The sequence below is a fragment of the Diuraphis noxia genome, unplaced genomic scaffold (genome assembly GCF_037042655.1).
Source record: "Diuraphis noxia isolate RWA-SAM2 unplaced genomic scaffold, SU_Dnox_SAM2 contig0004, whole genome shotgun sequence".
Classification (NCBI taxonomy): Eukaryota; Metazoa; Arthropoda; class Insecta; order Hemiptera; family Aphididae; genus Diuraphis; species Diuraphis noxia.
Genome location: NW_028301714.1, coordinates 70,530,612 through 70,552,478, shown reverse-complemented (window position 1 = coordinate 70,552,478; position 21,867 = coordinate 70,530,612). Strand labels below are relative to the sequence as shown.

The following is a 21,867-nucleotide window of genomic DNA, read 5'->3' as shown; positions in this document are numbered from 1 at the left end:
AACTAAATACGTTATGGTTTAATAAGGAATGAAATAAAATTATTTTCAGTAGCATATAAGCTAACATTGCTAAAGTATGCCATAGTCGTTAATTGTTATAGGTGTAAATACAATTCGAAATGTTAAAATATTAATCTTAAAGTCCACTATAAGCTAAAACAAATTTTTCTATTAACGCAAGAAACAGTTTCATTCATTGTGGCTTTTCGAAGTCGAACACAATGGCATTTGATTTAAGTTAAGCTTTCAGATATTTAATATAAAATTTCAAACTCTGCGGCACAATCTGTATTACGATTATTATACTAAATATTGTTTATTATTGTTTGTTATATTTTAAAAACACCGAGAACATTGTGTACATACCCATTATATAATAACCATACTCCGTGTAACAGTTTATTTTAATATTATTGAGGGACATTGTATAATTACAACTGACCACCATATTAATTTTGCATACAAATAGGCGACGTCATTGACATCCACAGACCTCATATGTAGGGTGCGACGGGTGCGAGAATATCATAATTTCACGTTTAAAGCTTAATATTCTGTGTGCGCACGTATGAATGAACATCAGTACACAATTATTATATAATATCCTGTATTTAAATTCTTTAGGTATACGATTATATGTTGCAGATTTATATTTACATGTGTCATATCATGAAACTGTAAAGTTTTGCCAAAAATAATTTAATACCATTTAGTGGTATGTGGAAAAGATATTATATACATAGGTATACAATATTTTATTTCGTATTGAATGTTATATTTAACTAAATTATTTTGAACTTTGGAGGTTTACATTAACTGTTTAAGTGAAGGGCACCTTCTATTGTTTTTAATTTCGAATGAAATTTTTTAAATTGCTCTTTGGTCCATGTGGTTAGGTATAGTATTCCAGTGCCGTTGTGAAGTTGTGTGTTTCGCATGTACCATGGGACTTAAGAGCTATTCTGAGAAATTTGTTTTGTATCGTTTGTAATTTTTGTTTGGGATGCGACTGCCCATATTGGACATACGTATGTAATTAATGGTCTTATTATTGATGCGTATATAATAAGAAGTGAGAATTTGATCTGAAGTGTTGAACTGTAATTTATTAGGGAGTATAAGATTTTCAATTCATCTAAAGTTAGTCTATAGTATCAAAGCAATATGATTTTTCACGTGAGAATGAGAGGTTGTATATCCTATGATAACCTCCATTAATGAATGACCCAACACTTTTGAGGTTACTAAGATATATTTATCATAGTACTCCTCATTACTGACTTGAGACGCCACCTATATGGTCTTTGGGCTACAACATCAAATAACTATAAGAAATCTTAAAAATAAAGAAAATAAATCTTTATCGATAATAAACAGATATGCCAAGTAACTGTGTAATTGTACGAAAAACAAAATAAATAAAAATTAGTTACCTACTGCATAATTGAATCAATATAGTAGCAGGGGGTGTAGTGGCCGGGCGGATTAAGGTGTCGGTTGTGACGCGCACCGTCGCCAGTTAGAATCCCGGCCATGGGCGGCATCGCTTTCCAGGCAGTTCATGCTGTCTTTTTTTTTACCGTATATTAACTTATACTCACACTTTTTTTTCATCGTGTAAGACAGCAGTTTCTCAACTGTGCACCTCGTCGTAATGTCTTTACAGGGGTGCCGCGCTGCCGTAGAATGTTATCAATGTTATCATTCACCCCATATTAATTTAATATTTACAAATAAATACATACCTAAATCTTAATATAACTAATGTCTTATAACATTTGTATAACTACAACTAAAACAATATTTTCATAGTATATATTACAAATTGTTCTGGTTTTTTTTTATTTTTTTTTTATGAAGAGCACCATGTAAACCCCTTATTTCAAAAAAGGATGCCGCGAGACATAATATCGGCTGATTTTTGATTTGTAATTGAGTTGGATTTGTATATCTCTTTAGGGTGAATATTTTCGATTTGCTCTTGATAGGGTTTAGAGCGAGTTTCCATTTTATAAACCAGTTTGAAGTTTGGTCTAAAGAAATTTTGTAGATCTGTTATTGAGTTTTCAAGGTTTTATGTTGGGTTAAGATAACAGTATCATCTGCGTGCATTGCTAATTGACATTTTTGTGGAACTGGGATATACATTATACATAGTAAAAAATATTAAGTTATATTTGTGGTAGTAGCCTCAGTTTTTACAAAATTTAATTTCTTCTTAAAATGTATGTACTATCAATTTGGATTTATGTAACTATACATGATTTAGTTTCTACTGGGAAAAAATGTTATTTACAATATGAAAATTGTACATCTAATACCACGGACTTTAACATTATGGTGGTTAGGTTAAGTATATAAAGAAAATAAGTTAAAAATATAATTTCTTCTTTACACACGGTAGTTGAATTCCCGAACATTACTCCAACCCTCAACCCCCAACCCCCACACCCAAAAAAAAAAAAAAAAAAAAAATGTTGTATGAATGAACATATAGATTATTATAAAAATCCTGAGGATGATCACATAAATTCTTTCTAAAACCAATTATATATTTCAAAAATGAAACTCTAATTTCAAATATGGAGAAGGAATAAAAATAAAAATTTAGTGGATTATTAAAAAATTACATGTTATTTATAATATAGTTTCAGTACACTATACAACTATATACTAAAGACCTTATTACGTCCCTAGGTATATTGTACTTAAATGATGTATAAAAATTTTAATTTTTGGGTGACATATATGTTAAATTGTGCCATTTTATTTTTTTTTTTTTCAGCAAATATAAGATTTTTCTAACGTCATTAAGTTGACGATATTTTTGGTATATTATTATCAAACTGAATAATAATATTGTGAAAAAATAAATATTGTCCGTTATTTTTGTTTCCGAGAGATGGTAACACGTTGTACTGTGATACGTAAATATCGTTGAGTTAAATTATTTTCACGAATAGTTTGACGAAAAAAGTCATATATATTATTATTTTTTTAATACCTTTAATTTATATTAGTTTAGCAAGTCCCCTTACATGGTTTCCGTCTAAGGAATTTTGGACGATTGCCAGGATTTTAAATCTAAAATATACAATAAACATATAAAATTGTATTTTCTATATTAAAGTATTAGTATACCACATGGATTCTTTTTTTTAGTTTTTATTTTGAGACAACATAAATAAATAATATACTTATTTATTTATTACCCACAATAAAAGGCAAATATCACGCCTACTACTTTTACTTACATTTAAACAATAGTTCAATCATTTAAATTGTAGGTGACATAAAAATCCATTTCGAAAATTACATTTAAAAAAACGTTCAAAATAATAGGTAGGTATATCGATAAGCGTGTGTGTAAAATGAATAATTTATCACCACAAATATTTACATAAAAAAATTGGTTTTGGCGTAGTCAAGATTTATTTGTGCTAAAACACATTTCTAAATTTAAAAAAAAAATGGAAACATCAGTGTTTTGAATTTAAAATTTTAATTTTATTATGCTAATATACCATATTTTTTCCTTTGTATTAATTTAATAATTGTATGTATGCATATTGTAAATTAACAATCCTTAAAGTTATCATAATAATATTCACTAAACAAGTGGTAATATTGCAGTATGATGTTATTGATTTTATGTTGACTATATATGATTTGATTGTTCGTTAACTTATTATTTTAAGCCACCAGTTATAATATTATAGTTTTCTAGTTCTATCAATTCCAGTACTAATGATTTACGAATTCCATGCGATTAAACTGAAATAAAAGTATACAAATAACATCATAATTATTTTACTTTATTCATTATAAATTTGTTGACACATAAATTAGGTACTTAATTATATGTTCAAGAAAGAAAATAAAAAACATATTTAGAAAATTGATACTCGTTGGATGTTTTTATTAGAATATTCATACAGGAAGCGAATAGATATTGCATAAAAAGTACTAAAATAATTTTTAGTATATGGATCAGTGTCACAGAGTTCTAAAATTATCTGACGTAAAAAGCCCAGGCATAAATTTATGTCATTGTGGTTTTTTTTTTATTGTAATCTCCAATAGGCGCAGGCAAATAATATATACACACATAAATGTCATAGAAAAACCTTTAGTTTTGTTAATTATAAATTAATATTTCAGAATAAATTGCACACATGTATATTATTTAATGTGCAACATGAGTATATTGTATATTATACAAATTAATCTTACATGGTTATTCTAAAAAAAAAAATAAAACTTGAAAACAATTCGGGGATGTTAATATAATCATCATATAAATTAGTTCAGCCCCTTACCCCTGAAATTAACAGATTACATTTGATATTTTAAAATTTGCTAGTCAAAAAAACATATTTCTACTCTAACACTTCCTACAAAAAAATAAAATAACAATATTTTTCTGGCCACGGTTTTAATTCCAAGATATTACTGTGATGTTGTAGCAGAGTGGTGAACAATTCTAGATTACTTTAATACCCAATAATAATAATAATAATAATAATAATGTGAGCAATATTATTTAGAGCGTATTAATCACTTTGCTAACTATAAACTGATGAATTTGTATAGGTATCGTATTGCTCGATGGCAAAACAAACGACGAAATGGAAGCTAGAGCTTTAATTAACGCTAATTCGTTGGTGGATATATACAGTGGATCATGGGGGCCTATCGACAACGGACTAATGGTCGACGGGCCCGGAGTAATGGCGCAAATTGCATTTGAAATCGGTGCAACCAAGGTAATCGCAATACGCATATAATGATGTCATTGACAGAACAGCTAACTAAAATACATAATTTATTCAAAACTATTTGACGAGGGTTAAAACTCTTTGAGATCTGCTAAATTTCCATTTAATGGAGGTTTAATTTACGGTAAAATTATTTCGTCGAGAGCTTATTATTACATACCTATAATGAATTATACTGCAAAGAGAACAAACGTGTGTATAGGTACCTATATCGTATAGGTACACGGTTAAAACAAATTAAAACAAATAAGTGTTAACACTTATGAAACTAAGGTTCGTAATATAATATAGCGTAGCGCAGTAGTGGCTTGAGATTTTTCCCCCTCGAATCACGTTTAATATTTTTATACCACCCACCCTAAAATATAGTTATTACTTATTACTGTACATTATCTGCTGAGTACATATTACGGCTATATATTTATATTTATTAGTTATATTTTAATATTTAAATTACCAACTTGCAAAAATAGTCCAGTCTACTTTTTCCAATCATAAGACTCACCCACCTATACCCACCCATTAATATTTTTGTAAATCACATGATTCAAATATACTCCCTTCGAGCCACCACTGGCGTAGTGTTGGTAGGTAGGTATACACTCCGATAATAACTAATAATATTGTGTAATATACAAATTTCAACGAAATTCGACGCATCTATATATATATATAAGTATATATATATGAAATACCAACGTGTATTATGTCGGGTAGATTTAATCAGTTGTATACTCGACATTAGTTCCGCAATAATTTATCATGATTAAGCTTTCGTATAATACCTATATAAATATAGATTAATGCAGTACCTGGGTACTTATAATTTTAATAAATTCCATGCTAAATGTATTGTGCCAACGACTAATATAGCTTAAACGTGATAAATATTATAGAGTATAAATTGCAGTACAGGGTATAACAGAAATGCCTGACAAAAAAAAATTATGCTAATTCATCGTATGACAAAAATTGTTAATATTATATGATATGGTAAGTAAACAATATACTCATGTAAAGGCTACCTAGCTAATATTACATTCCACCTAACTAATATGCCAATATACATAAAGTTATTACTGTTTGAATGATAATTTTTCATTTTTTCACATATTACCACGAAGTCTTTTGCTTATGAATGAATTTATAGTTGCATGTACTTATACACAAATATTATATAACTTAGGTGCTAAATTGCGCGCATAATATAAACTAGAACAATAAAATATCGTTGATACAAATATGGTATAAGGGTTATCTAAACAATGTGTTGAATAATTAATTGCAGACGAATGTATATGCATCGTATATGACATTAATACATTATGCGTATACATTATATATTGTGATTATTATTCTCGCAATAAACAAGTTACTAAATTGTTATAACTTTTGCACCTTACAAACTGTCTACTTGAATGCTAGATTTAGTGTTTTGTGTTTTCAATAAATTTGTTTCATGATTTCGATGAAAAGTTAGTATAAAAACATTTTCACGTACCGTAGGTAATACTTCCTCTTTAGTGTTTTGTTTTACATTTATAAAGATATTTTGGTTTTTGACGTTTTGTTACACAAATAGCTTTTTTGTTCATTTTTCTTTGAGATATTTGATATATATATATATATATATATATATTTTTTTTTTATAAATATAATTGTTTTTTCTTATTGATCGTAAATGCAAAAAAAAAAGAAATAAAAAAATACTCTTGTGTAGGTATGTGATTTTAAAAATAATCCCTGTACTCAAAATACCGAATATAATATTATTTATTTTGAATACATAATATTATTGTCATGTGACAATGTTTTTCGAAATATGTGTTGCGTGCTATTAATGGATCGTTCTACATCACTACGTTAGTTTGCACAAAGTTTCCTATTGAGATTTACCATTAAAAGTCGGGTCGAAGGTAGGATAATACTATGAATTCCATTATCTCGGAATATTAAATAAGTATACCAATATAATTCTCGTGTGACGCGTCGTATGTGTGTTTATTGCACTACACGCACTGTACTAAAATCATCACTTAATCTGGATCACGAATTACGTGGGCGTCATCGTCATAGACAGTTCTGCAGCACGAATTACTAATCGATTGCCCTTATAGGAGAAAACAACGGGAAATATAGCAATCAATCACATCATTACCACGCCGCGATATTGTGATATTCATGCACGATATTTATTTATTTCGATAATAGTAACGGACAAGCCCATATATAACAATAATGTTATTATAATTATTATTATACGGTAGGTACGACCGGAGTGTATATGACGCGATTCGCCGTGGCCGCTCGACTCTACGAGAAACGAAATATTTATACGTTTTTATTTTTAATCCGCGGAAAAAACGGCCCTCTCCGTTATAATAATATATTATAATATCATTACGCGTTGTACACCTAAATACCGTATATAGTATACTTTAGCGGTGGTTCTGCACCGTTGGCGAGCGCCCAAGAACTCGTGGTCCACCGGAGAAAGGCATCATCCGTAGCTGCGTGGGACTGGGATTGACCGAATTGTTTTTACGGCTTAAACATTGTTGCACATTATATTATAATGTACCAATATCGTATCGTATAGCGGTGCAACAGTGATTGTCGGAATATTGGTACGGTCCTTAGAATTTATAACAAAAGGAATAAAAAACGTGGAATACTGGTATACTCTTCAAAATTTAATTTCCAAGGGTGCTAAAATATTTATAATGTTTATATAGTTTTAGTAAATCAACACCGTCAACAAGTTAAATTCAAATAATACATTATAAACAAAAAAGATAAAGTTAGCAATCAAAATAAACAAAAAACACAAATAAGTACATATAAAGCAGCTAAGTAAAATAAATAATAAATATATAATTTATAAACAGTAATAACTGTATTTCATACACTTTGCTATATTGTTTGAAAGCTGTCATATTATAATTTCTTTATTTAAGTACGACTCAAATTTGTTGTTTAGTTTGTCTTGCAAAGTATTTCTTGAACTTTTAGGCGTTAAGGTATTGTGTATATTTTACTCAATCCTACGGGTTCTTTCAATCCGTATAATATAGTCGCTTCAGCTCGTTGAAATCATCGTTTATATTAATCATATTTTATTATAATAATTATTTTTTTTTTTAAGTTTTGGAAATCTTAACTATTGAGGAACGTACCGGTATTTAAGGTGTTTATAAAAACCGTAGGTACCAGTTTTCCGTTTACCCAGTGCAGTAAGTTTCAGTTGTATAGTTATTCTAGAACAGCAACGTCAGTGGCGTTTACAAGTCGCCATGATAATATAATACATGCGTCGTCTCCGGGTGGCTCGCATTTGGGTTGATAAAATAGTATCACAATTATTGTAGTTATTATTAGGAGTCAGATTTATGTGCTATGTAATATATTTCAGACGATGATATCCGATCACAAGGCGAGGCTAGGTTTTAAAAGGTTATGCTAGGATTTAATGTTTGTAATCTTGATTTTATTCGGGATTTTACTGAACACGTTGTGTGCACGCTAGAAATGTACAAATTGAGTCTGTATAGGCTGATTTACACGACAAGTAAGAGTTACACTGTAAAAAAAAAAAAAGTTATAATTATATATTGCTAGCTGAACCACCCGTGCACTTTGTAGCGTCGTAGCCTGTTAAAAATCCTACCATCACTTATATGTCTCAAACTGTGTGTTAAATTCGTTTCCTGTGATTTTGCTAGCAGTATACTTTTATACATATAGATAGATAACGATGAAACTACACTAAATAATAATCTTACAAAGGTGTTCAATTCAGTTTATCATTATGCAATTTTATTCGTTTTATCGAGAACAGTCCGACAATTCAAATATACGATTGAATGATATTTGGGCCATCACTTTATAATCTAGCCCATCTTCTGCCCATAGGTCTAATATATCTCTGTACCAAATTTCATCGCAATCGGTTCAGCCGTTTAGGAATGCATAAAAGACAAACCGACGGAAATCTATTTTTATAAATATTTCAGAAGCTCGTATTGCCATTTTCTATCGTGCTCGAGACGTGCAACTATTACCGATCGATCTTTTTTTGGGAAACATAACTGCTTAGAAATGGTGTTATTATAACAAAAATACAAAAAACACAAATAAGAGGTGGAATTTTTTTACAGACTACGAAATGCACAATTAACAATAATTCAGGGATTAGCTTGTTAGATTGACACTTAACTGCGTTCATCAACTTTTATACCAACACTGATAATAATTCTGTTTTTAGAATACATTTTTTTTTTTTTGTATAAAATCTGGTATTCAAGGAAACATAATAATATGTATGCTTTATAAATTAAAGTAGTTAGCTTTGATCTAATTAAAAACATAATATATTATAATATTAGTATGTGTCTACATGTGTATGTATACATACTGCACAAACAACGCACGCATGTATTATAATACATATATGTTCAGTGTTTGAACATCGTTGTTCGCCATTCGCTAGTTGAAGTACCTGCACGACTAATGGAGTTATCGCACACACGTTTGAATAATAAACTATTATAACAACGATATAAAACGATCCCGAGTTTTGGTGATATTTTGGCTATTATTGATGGATTTTTTCCGGAAAATATGTCTGTAATATAATTCAATGCAGTGATTTAGGAAATGTATAAATTTCAGAGTTTTAACAATGAACCGAAAACTGATTGTACTTACTATTTAATAAATATGTACTTATAATCAAATACCTATATAGAATAGAGGCTACAGAGCATGGGAGTTTCAATAAGATCAATAGTAGTCTACCGGGATTAAAAAGTTTTGTTGAAAAAAAAAATACTCGCAGTATTTGTTTTATTTATTCTGTTCGGAGAAACAGGGCTGGCTATAATTTAATCCAGGGCTTATTATTATTTCTATTTTATTATCAGATTATATTAGCCGTATATATTAAACCAATAACATAAAATATTTTACCCCTTTTTTCACAGTAAAATGTTTTATATATAATATTTAAAAATATATAAAATATAAAATTACATAACATGTTGTAAGGATAACAGTTCATAATAATGATTTGACACTTTTTACTCATAACACCATTCCCTTTAAAGACTTAAAGCTGATTCAACTTCATGCCAAAAACAAATCTCGATATTGAAAAGTAAAGCATTATTTTCTGCAAAAAAGTGTTTTCACATACAAAAAAATGCAAATTAATTATTATTGAATTAAGATTTACATAATATCAATTTAAGATTTTTTATGTGGATTTACATTAATTTTTTAAATTTCCTTCTGTCAGTTTGTGATTTTTAAGTGCTGCCGGAAAATGGTTCTGAGAAGTGGGTGTTACTTTTTATACTTAGACAATAGACATATTTAGGTTTGAAATTTTTATGATATGCGTTTTAATCTTGTCGTACATTTTTTATTAACCACGATTACGATCCTTGATAATAAGATGTGTTTATATTTCTTTGTTAAATTTGATTTTATATTTTATTGAATATATTATATACCACAAGCACAATACATTCGCGCTGGGTTGATGGGAGTAAAACAAATTAGCATCTGCAGTGCAAAACATTTTTGAATAATATGTGTCTGCATATAATAATATGTTAATTTTATGTGTATTTTCCTACAATATAATAAAACATTGTAATAGATACCTATACTGTACGTTGAGTGTTGGATAATAATATGATTAAAATATTGTCTAGCAATAAAACATTGAACATAAATCATAAAATAATTCCTAATGAAATTCGATTACGGGTTCAATTTTGTCATCACGTCCATTGGCGAGCATTAAAATGGATTGAAGCATTTTTGTTTCACCCTAAATTGCATTAAAATAAATATAACATGATCAACTTTGATGTGATCGGTATTGTGGTTTTATTTTTTTCCGCGATGTCGTCGTTCAACAACCACTTGGTTCTTAATGCCTCGCAGTAATTCAATTTGACAGTATTATAAACCGCGTTGTTGTCGATGGAATATATGATTTAATAATTTTTAAGCGCTGTCGTTTTTATTCGTTTTATGTTAGGGTCGCAACGGCAAAGGTTCAATATACGTATTCGCCTCGGGAAATGGTCGTATGCAATTTGACAATTGTGCATCGGATGGCTATGTGGGAAACATTCACACTTTGGCTATTAGCAGTGTCACTATGGACGGCAGAGCTCCCGAGTACGCCGAGAGATGTGCCGCCGTCATAGCTACAGCTTATTCCGGCAGTCTGGATAATGGTATTAAAATTGTAAGTGCGATAATGGTTAGTCTTGTGACAATAATTAATATACCTTTTATAGGTATGGTTTTTTATTTACAGCTTATACATATGAATATGTAAGCGGTAGTTTGTAATGAATATTTTTATGTAATATTTAGATACACCGTGTAACATGTGTAAATATAATACAATTATTTCTAATGGTAATTTGTTAAGTAGTCCTAATAAACCAATATACAGGGTGTTCCGCGAGGATTTACCCATTGCGATATCTTACGAAATAATGGAGATATCAAAATTCTGGTTTTATAATAAGATTCATAGGGATATGAACTAGAATTACTTCATTTTTAAATATATTTTAATGTTTTTGTAAATAATTTAAGAAATATATTTTTTTTTATTTAATTATTTCCAAAAAAATTAAAGATGGCCATTTTGTAGAGTTTATTTTTCTAAAAATATTGACGTTTTAAAATTTTATTTTCATTAATTTCCTGATTTTTAATATTTTTTCTAGTTTTGAATAAATAAAATATGTTTGTAAATTTATAACCATTAGGAACACGGAAAATATTCGGCCGGCTGTATGGGAATGCGCGCGGCGCGGCGGGTCACATGTTTGATAACATTACGGTGTTAAATAATACGCAATTTTTCTCGAAACTAAAAAAAATATTAAAAACCAGGAAATTAATGAAATTACAATTTTGAAACGTCAACAGTTTCAGAAAAATAAACTCAACAAAATGGCTATCTTTAATTTTTTTGTTGAAATAATTAAATAAAAAAATATATTTTTTAACTTTTTTACCAAAACATTAAAATATGAAATAATTGTAGTTCTTATCCCTGTGAGTCTTATTACAAAACCAGAATTTCGATAGCACCATTATTTCGGGAGATATGGGTAAAAATATTATACCTATATTACTATATCAGTATTAGTACATATAAGCTGATTCATCAGGCATGCTCATTGCTCACCTCTTTTAGATTCTGAGTGGAGCGAGGCATATATTGATTTTACCATGATGTTTGTTTTTTATTATTATTTTTTATTTTTTGTGTTTGTCATCACGTTTTGTCGTTTTGGGGCAGTAAAAGTGTTTCGATTTTCGACTCCAGTACCTCGTTTGATCAGAAAATGAGTCTAGTTGGTACTTTGGGGGGTCAACAGTAAAAAATTCTCAATGTTTTTCTAAATAATTGGGATAAACAAACTAAAATTTAAGGAAAAAACGGGAATTTTTACGCACAATAAATTTTCGACAAAATCGATTTTGGTTTTTGATGTAACTTTACAAATGACCGAATGTTTATATACATAAGTATATTATATCGACCATGCAATTTTCAAAAAATTTCGACTCAAGTTGAACTATTTATAGGCATATGCAATTTTCGATAATTATTAGTTTTTTTTAAAATTAATATTAATAAAAATGTATTTGTCGGGTAGAAAAGCTTGAAAATTTAATACAAGGCTTCTAACACATTGTAACAATATCAGCTGAAAAATATTAAAACCACATAGCCATGATTTTTTTTTATAAGCATTTAAAGTTCAAATTTTAACTAAATACGTTAAAATTACGGCAATATTCAAATTATCTTAGATAGAAATTCATAAAAGTTTTTCTTTTTAAATCTAAGATTTGAAAATTTTTAATAATCTATAATATATCCTAGACAGATAAACCGTCTCCGCTCAGAATCGTTTTTCGTATACAATGACGCAATATCATTGGATTCAAGTTTAATTCTATCCATTACAGTAACCCACTTGTAACCTACGACTTACCACTTTTTTTCTTTAATAATGCAGTTATTTAAAATCTGCTTTTTGAAATTTTCAAATAATACTTATCTTATGTTTTAAGGACGAAAGCTCCATGGTAATAGGCTTATATAATATATGGGGCTAAATGAAGCTATGCTCTTTTATCATTTAATTTATGAATGTGACCGGATCCATATTACAATTATATAGGTACATAAAAATAAAGCCATAATTATTTTTATTAAAGCGATTGAAAAATCGGAATCTTACGCTATATCGCATATTTTTATGTACAACATAATTGTATGCATATGTTATTCATTTTATAATATCATAATATCATATAAGTTGTATTTTAGTGAATGTGACGATTTTAATTCATTATTCGTAAATAAAAGAAAAAATGTTTAAGCATATACTTTATACATTTATACTCGTATATATTTAATATCTACAATTTATATTGTAGAGATAATATGATATACTTGAGGTTGATGCGGTTAAATATAATAGACCGTGAATAATGAGAAAGTTGGAGAAAATTGACGTTGGTTGTTTTTTGCTCACTTTTTGCAGTAGATAAGTCAAATCATTAAGCTCGGGTACTATTAACCTCCCACATTAATAATTTGTTTTAAACTAACATTAATCGAAACATGGTTTCTTTAACAATAATAAAAAAAAAACCCAAAAAGAACGACTATGTATTGTAATGAACGTTATAAATGGGATAGATGCTTCGAACGGATATTTTATATGCACATTATAACTTTTAGTAAAAAAAAATAGCTTATCAATGCGTTAAAAAACGATTATGCGTGTAACATTTTAACGAATGAAATCTATTAAAAAAATTTCAATATTTTAATAATAATAAGTAGCTGAAGCGTTTTATAGACACTAGATTTATCATAAAATAATGAGAAAGTTCACTAACAGTTAAGTAGTTATTCGTATTCATATATTATATCAGAAAGCTCACTGATTATTTTTACATAGTCATTATGTAGTGTACATGGCGAGAACGACTTAATACTCTAATCCAGTAGTTTTTACCTTTTTTTGATTCAGCGCCGCTTTAATGAGATAAATGACAAGTACGTTCTCCCTTTCAACAAAAAATATCATACCTTTATGTATCAGTTTTTTAAATTAAAATAAAAACTTTTAATGTTTAATAAAATATAAATGTTTTATCGGCTCTAATTTAAACTTTTCTGTATAAAAAAAAATTGTATAATACTATAATAAAATTATACGTGTCACTTGAAACTGGTGTTTTTTATTTTTTCCATGATTTCAAATTTGAGAGTTCACCGCCTCCCTAAAAAACCAAAATACCTTCTAGGAACAGCACACGTTAAGAAAAACTGCTCAATCTGTTACAAAATATATTTCAATGTACCAGTTATGTGCTACCGTCGTCTGACGTCGGTGAAAGCACATATCCTTATTTTTCCTATCCATCGTCCACTACTGATCACAGTGGGATATTCATTGGGAAAATTACGGAGTCGATTAAGCATATTATAACTTAAATGTTCCGATGTGCATGTTGTACCGAATTAGAATACTACCGGTTAAAGTCACCACAATATTACAGAAGAATAATATGATATATATTTGATTTGTTCCGTAGCAATATACCATTATCATAAGAATGCTAACATGTTAATAATGAACACAAAAATTTATTTACTCGAGCTAGTCAGAATATTAATCTGATCATTGTGCGACTAAGTAAAGTAATTAAAATAATTATTAACACGCCGGTCTGTTAATTGACAAAGGTCTTAAGTGAAGTTAATTATGTGCATTAGTGAACGGTTTTAGTTTAACGCAAAATCTGGGAAACTTGATCGAATTGGGAGAAATCCTAAAAGGATGTCATTCAGATGAGAAAAGGGTCTTTTAGGTATAGACAATATATCATTCCTCTATTAAATAGTCGCTAACTTCGTTAAAAATGTTATTTAAAAATATAAAAAGTAAAAATAAAACAAAGTTAAAGTTGATCAAAGATTTTATATGAGTTCCCGATAATGCTTTGAAATACGATAACTATGTAGGTACATTTTAATTTATATTTTATAGGAGCTATAATGGGGCACTATGGTTTGCTGCAGTCACTAACTTGTGCTGAAGTAAAGCATAAGCATAACTAGTCATTATAGTTATATTGCCAGCAAATTCATACGTAATTGAATGTACAATTTACTTAACTAGGTAACTATTCCAATCAAAATTAATGGAATTAAACTAATATTGACATTTATATTATAATATAATATTTGGCATAGTTTATCAGCCACTGCTGGATTGATAATTATGTTTTGTCTATAATTTTTCATTCGGATAAATTGTCACGATTAAAGCAAAATATTTACCATATCATTGTATACGAGTACCTGCATTCATTATAATATTGTATTGTGTGATTTTTAAGAAAATCTATGTTTATATAAAATTATAGTATGATGTATACACAATACGCGATACATTTGTTAATTTAAGAATTATGGATAGGTAGTAACCTAAAATTGTTTTGTTTGTTTAATATCCTTCAGGTTACGTCTGATATCAATAATACATGCACGCTTTCACATACTGGCACATCAGCCGCAGCTCCGTTAGCAGCAGGAGTTATAGCTTTAGCTCTCGAAGCCAAGTAAATGTTTTTATTTTTACATTTAAATTTATTGATTTTGAATAATATCACGGTTAAGAAGAAAATAATAAGTCTGTGAGTATTTATTGGACAGATCCATATTATTTATTCAAAATAAGTCATGTCGAAAGCATTCACATACAGTAGGGTCTCGATTATCCGAACACAGGCTAATCCGAAAGACGCGGTAATCCGAACGGGCTTGAGAATTATCTTATCGCCATAATATGTACATACTACATAATATGTACATATTATGTATGTATTTATAAATAATATTTTCCGGTAATAAAGTTTTTCAATTATGTGGGACAAGGCTACCAATTCATAACGGGAACCAATGTACAAAAAAAAATCAATATTTTAAATGGTAAAGTTCATAATTAATATTAATATTTTTATGTATTCAATGTCTTTTGAAATAACGAGTTTTTACACGATTAATACAAATAAAAATAAAATTTCATATTTTAAATAAAAATAAAATTGATGTTTTTTTTTTAAGCCATAGGTAATCCGAACAAATCGCTAATCCGAACGACCCTTTCCCCAATCTCGTTCGGATTATCGAGACCCTACTGTATCTAATAAAAGTATTTTAATGTTTACCTATAAAGAAAAAAAAATATATTTTGTATTATAAATGTAGCGTACGATTAAGCAAGTTATTATAATGTATGGAGATGGACGTATTTCTAGGATATATATTTTAAGATCATATTTTAAAATAATTAAATGGAAGTCCCTTTAAATAGTTTAAATAGTTCAAATACAAATTATTTAGATTTAAAGTTTTCACTCACAATAAAAGCGAACAATTTAATTCAGTTTTTAATTAAATATTCAACGAGATAAATGCTTCAAAGACAAAATAATACACATTTTTAACTTTGCTGAAAAACTTAGGTATAGGTTTAATTATATTATTAGACTTGTGTGTGTGTGTGTGTGTGTGTGTTTTAATCACCATAGACATTTCTGTCATTCACTATCTATATATTATTGATGTAGGTTTGGTGAAGTTGATTAATATTGTTAATATTAAACTGCAATAATAATTATTATTATGTTTTGGTATATCCATAAGTATATGTATATATTGACATAAGTGTCGTATTATCATCATGTATACGAACAGACTTTCTAATTAAAAAAAAAAAAAAACACTTAACCTCTTGAGTCGGACATCTAATAAATTATTTTATTAGTCCAGATTTGTAAACGCGTGACATATTTTGCAAATGATTTTTTACTATTGTTGGCTAGTATAGTGGAAATTTGACTTGGAGAGACGTGCAACATTTATTGGTAAGGAACTGCGAAGTTGCGCCTCTGTTGAAAAATTCTGGTTGGTCCACTAACGCAGCAGGATTCGATTTTAATCCCCAGTTTGGTTTTGGATTATTAAACGCCTATAAGTTAGTGAAAGAAGCTATTGGCTGGAGCACTGTACCAAAGAAAATTATTTGTGCTGCAAATTTCCGAATCCCGTAAGTCATAAAATATTTATTTAATCAAAAATAGGTACCTACATAATACTTATTACCTATACTATTACTTACAGCTAGACCAGTAGGATAGTTCTAGGGAAATGGTACATTTATATCTTATAAGTTTGATTAGGAATCTCATTTTCTTTTTAACTTTGACACCACCAACATTTTGAATAGTAATTTAAATATAATCTATAACATTTATTATGGAAATATTTCATTTCTTTATTAACGTGGATAACAAAATCATTAAAATGATTTTTTTTTTTTGATTTAACGGATTACAAGATTAAAATAGGTGGTAAAAATGTATTCATATATTTAAAATAGCTATTATAAACACCAATAACGTTGGGAGTTTTTTCATTATATAATATATTTGCAAATTTACTTATTTTGATGTTCAGATAGCTGGTATAGTGATAAACAGCGTCCTACTACAGTGTTATTTTATTTATGTAGATGTTTAGGTATGCATTAAGTTAGTGCAGCTACAAATCTCTTTGAATGTCTCTTCTTGGGAATCCCTAATATTGGTTGCAAACTTGGGAAAATATATATTACAACGCACCCGAGTTAGATATTGTAATTTCTGTTTTTTTAATAAACGTAATAAGTCACTCTTGTAGCCCACATTATATTTTAATTAGTTTTTTAATATTGAATTTAATAAATGTATAAATTGGCTAATTGAAGTATATTTTAGGGTAAATAAATTAAATTCTCAATATTTACTTTATTAAAATGTAAATATGTACAAACAAAATGGTAATTTTTTATATTTCTTATAAAAGTAGTAAAAGTTAGAAAGTTATCTCAAATTATGCAATTCATTAAATAAAAATCATACACACGTAGCTTATATTTTATGTTACCTATTAGTATTAGTGAAATAACATTTTCAGCAAAAATAAAATAAAATAATTATTTAAGGTTTATAATAATTAGAGTATAGTACAGCATTCTACTAAATATTATACTATTTTAAATTTTGGAATAATTAAAACTTAAGTGAAAATTGTAAACATTTTGGTCGAGCCTCAAAATTTGTGTCCACGGTATTAACGAATGGCTGCAACGGATACATAAGATATTTAGAGCACGTACAACTATGTGTGACCATTCAGTACCCCAAACGTGGTATGGTCGAAATAGATCTAATATCACCAAAAAGTAAGTACCTATACTTGCGTCCTGCACAAATTAATTTCTATAAGACTATTGATGTTTCATGGAATTGTTATATTTTTAGACACCACGTGTAAAATGATGGAGCCACGACCCTTAGATGAGTCAAACAATGGATTTTTTGAATGGAAAATAAAATCTTTACAATTTTGGGGTGAAACCCCGTCTGGGGAGTGGACGGTTATTGTCAAAGATGAAGTAATTATGGTTCAAGACAGTTATATAGTCTTAACGAGTAATATAATAATATCAATAAAAAATAAAATAGTGAAACACTAACACTAAAGTATATATTTTCAAATACTAAAAGTATGGTGTTCAAAAAGATTTTAAACAAACTTATATTGTAAGGAATTATTTTTAAATTATTGGTTGTTGTGTTATAATCACTGTAGTTAATTTTGAAATACACCAGAGATAAAATAAATAACTTTGAAAATAGACAAATGTTGTCCCACATTCTTAATTCTTGATTTCATAATTTTGTAATCAACTTTAACTCAATATAATATCTTACAAAACTGTTAACTCCTTTATTCTAATGTTTTAATTACGAATTAAACAAGTTGAAGTCATGGTTTTTTTTCATGATGATTTATTAAATTTTCTATTGCCAGATTTAGATTTCATTTTAAAAATTTCATTTCCATAACCCTATATTAAAAATATAAGTTATATTTTAATTGGACATAATAATCATGGTTCATTAGAAAATAAAATTATTAGGTAGAGCAATCACATGAAAAAAAAAATAAAAACCTAATAAGAAATAATAGTATTTCCAGTACTCAAAAAAATAAAATTAATTGTTTGAATAATTATCGTAGGTACATTTTTTTAAACATATTAAGAACAGGCTTAAACCAGTAATTTATTTTAAAAGCACTTAAACTATGCATTTGTGTAATATATGTAGGCGTTATATTATGTGTATATATATAATTTATACGTGGCTAAATATTAATTTTTCAGACTTCTAATTTATTTGCCGGACTAACTGGATCAGTAGAAAAACTTAGATTGATAATGCATGGAACTAAAAAAAATCCTTACAATTAACAAATTTGGATAATTTTAAATAGTTTCAAATAATTATGAATATTATATTATTATATTATATTTGGTAAAAATATTATTCAAGTTTACATTATTTTAAAGAAAATCGAATTAATACATTTGTGTTATAATAGTTGTCTGGACATAATAAGACATTGTATTTTCATTTATGCCCTCAAGAACGATAGGCATTTCAGATAATGTAGAACGCATTGTATCTGTAATGTATAACAATCATGCCTCGAGTTTTTTTTGTACTATAATACGTAAATTAAATAAATTGTTGTAATAACGTATCTATTGGGTTATATTTTTATGTTACCTATATGTTTAAACCATGATATACAGTGTACCTAATTTTGAATTTAAACACACCAAATTGCAGTTTTGTAACAATTTTAATAACTTTTATTCTCACAGGCCGCCGCTATCAAAAGTAACTTTAAATTAAATAATATCGTTTAATAAAACATTAATTCAATAATAAACATTTTGAAAATATATTATGGTCTCTAGATTATTAAACAACGGTTTAAAATAACGTAATTTTGTATACAATATTATGATGATTTATTATAATTTATAATAATATGCTGAAACTGCACACCACGTGTCTGTGGATCACTTCGTGTACCTAATAATATAAGCTCGGTAGTTTAATTTATTGTAATCGCGTTTCATATTTTATTGATTTGTGTGAATATATTATATGAATTATATACAAGTTTGGTGGATAATGTGAACCTACCCCGGCACGGATGGTGGTCCTCAAACTGGCGATATAGTGTCCGACTCAATCTTACAATAAGAGAAGTCTAATTTTCTAACATACGATTTGTGCATCTCACCTATATTGTGTGGAAGGACCACGTAAAGTTTCCAGTTTAAAAGAGTAGCGTTCTTTGATGTGGCCAGACAACGAGATTCAATAGTGACCCAAGGTCAGACGGATCGCGTTAGCTCTGAAATGGCTAGTTTTTTGTCGTTTCAACATCGTGGTCCTTTATACACGACTGTTCAGAACAGTTTCTGTTCTGTTATGCTGATGTTCGAAAAACACGGGACTTGAGTAACCAGTTTGGCCCGTTAGTGAATGCTCTTAAAATTATTTCAATCATAATAATCAAGAAGATCTTATGCAAAATTTTTTTTTAATACTGTTTTCGCTCAAGAAAAATGGCTAATTATATGGTAATATATTGTATTGCTATATCGTAATATATTATATTGCTTAATATGATTAAATATTATTAAGACCATAATTCAGAGTGGCATTTACCTATGAATTATAATGTATAGGTTTTATAATATATCATATAGGTAGTAGTATTTGAATAATTATGAATTTATTTTTACATCGAATATCAATTATTTTAAGCTCCTAATGGAATAAGATAATAACGTTTTGTGTTCGTGCTTAGTCTATACAAAATATTATTTTACAATTACATTATTCACATCGATTCTTACGTAGGTAAAGAAAACGGATAAGTAATAAGTATATTATTTCATATAAACACACATAAATATATATTTTTATCTATTATCATGGGATCTGAATAAAACCGTTGCAGTCACGAATGAGCTAATGAATGTATGGTGAGTATATTTGTACAGTCTGTACACACGCATTACGTAATACACACACACACACACACATATATATATATATGATATAACAAAGTATAACTAAATATATGCATAGTTTCGGTAGCCGGGAGGTATCCCTTTCAAATTAAATCCCTTGTATCAGTGCAAATACATTATAATATACGATTTGTATTGGCAGGAAATATTTTGTGTACGACCCACTTATATTTCTAATATAATATCAAACGGAATATCTGTATGCATATCAAATATATGCATAAGTGCATATTATTATATGAGTCATGTGTATACACCACAATATACAATACTTAATGGATGATAGGATATTATAAATATAATATTATAATGTTCTGTTTAAGTTGAAACCGAGCCGTTCAATTAACGAGATTGAAAGGGAATTTTTTAAAGTTATTATGACACCAAACAAACGACTGGATTAGACGAAGGATTTACTATAGACTTTGTGCGTTGGTGTCTACACGTTGCAATCATTTTTTATTGAATTTTCACGTTTTTTTTACAAATTTTCATTTTTTGTTGATTCGTCGATGAGATATAGGTATCCAAAAAATTAATGGTTATGAGTGGTGTTTGTGTGTAAATATCTAGTCAGTAGATAACCTAGCAATTAAGATTTTTATACCTCGGGGTAAAAGATATTACACTTTTCAAACCAATTTATCAAATACACTGTACTGTGAGTTTAAGTTTTACACTAAAACGTATTTTATAGTATTCATCTAGCGGAGGGTTTTACGCAGTTCACCCAACTGAAGACAATAACCGGTATTTACCACACTGGTCATAATAATACATATTATTATCAATAATAAAAACCAAAAGTTATACGTAATAAATTCGAGTAAAAGGTATAACAGTACTTAACTACTGATAATCATTGACCTATAGCACATACTCATTGCAATAACTTATTTTCATAATGTCATATTATAAGTAATTGCACCATACTAATAATTGTCGGCATTGTCGCATACCTATTTGAGTATAATCATCACTAGCCATACATACCCATTGGTCCGATGGGCGTTGTTCAT

General features: G+C 28.4%; 1 protein-coding gene across 4 annotated transcripts in view; it reads left to right on the top strand.

Moving 5' to 3' along the window:
* LOC107168153 (neuroendocrine convertase 1-like) overlaps nt 1–19,497 on the top strand; it is a 45,134-nt gene extending 25,637 nt beyond the window's left edge. For 2 of the 4 annotated variants that reach the window (XM_089227125.1, XM_089227128.1), the window contains exons 8-14: nt 4,594–4,766; nt 10,828–11,040; nt 15,364–15,464; nt 16,736–16,954; nt 17,970–18,130; nt 18,210–18,343; nt 19,118–19,497. In XM_089227125.1, coding sequence (XP_089083251.1) covers nt 4,594–4,766; nt 10,828–11,040; nt 15,364–15,464; nt 16,736–16,954; nt 17,970–18,130; nt 18,210–18,343; nt 19,118–19,204 — 1,088 coding nt within the window. In that variant the 3' untranslated portion in view covers nt 19,205–19,497. Of the gene's footprint in view, nt 1–4,593; nt 4,767–10,827; nt 11,041–15,363; nt 15,465–16,735; nt 16,955–17,969; nt 18,131–18,209; nt 18,381–19,117 lie in introns of all 4 variants that reach the window. The other 2 variants (XR_016191605.1, XM_089227126.1) reach the window with 2 other exon arrangements.
* The last annotated feature ends 2,370 nt before the right edge of the window (nt 19,498–21,867 follow it).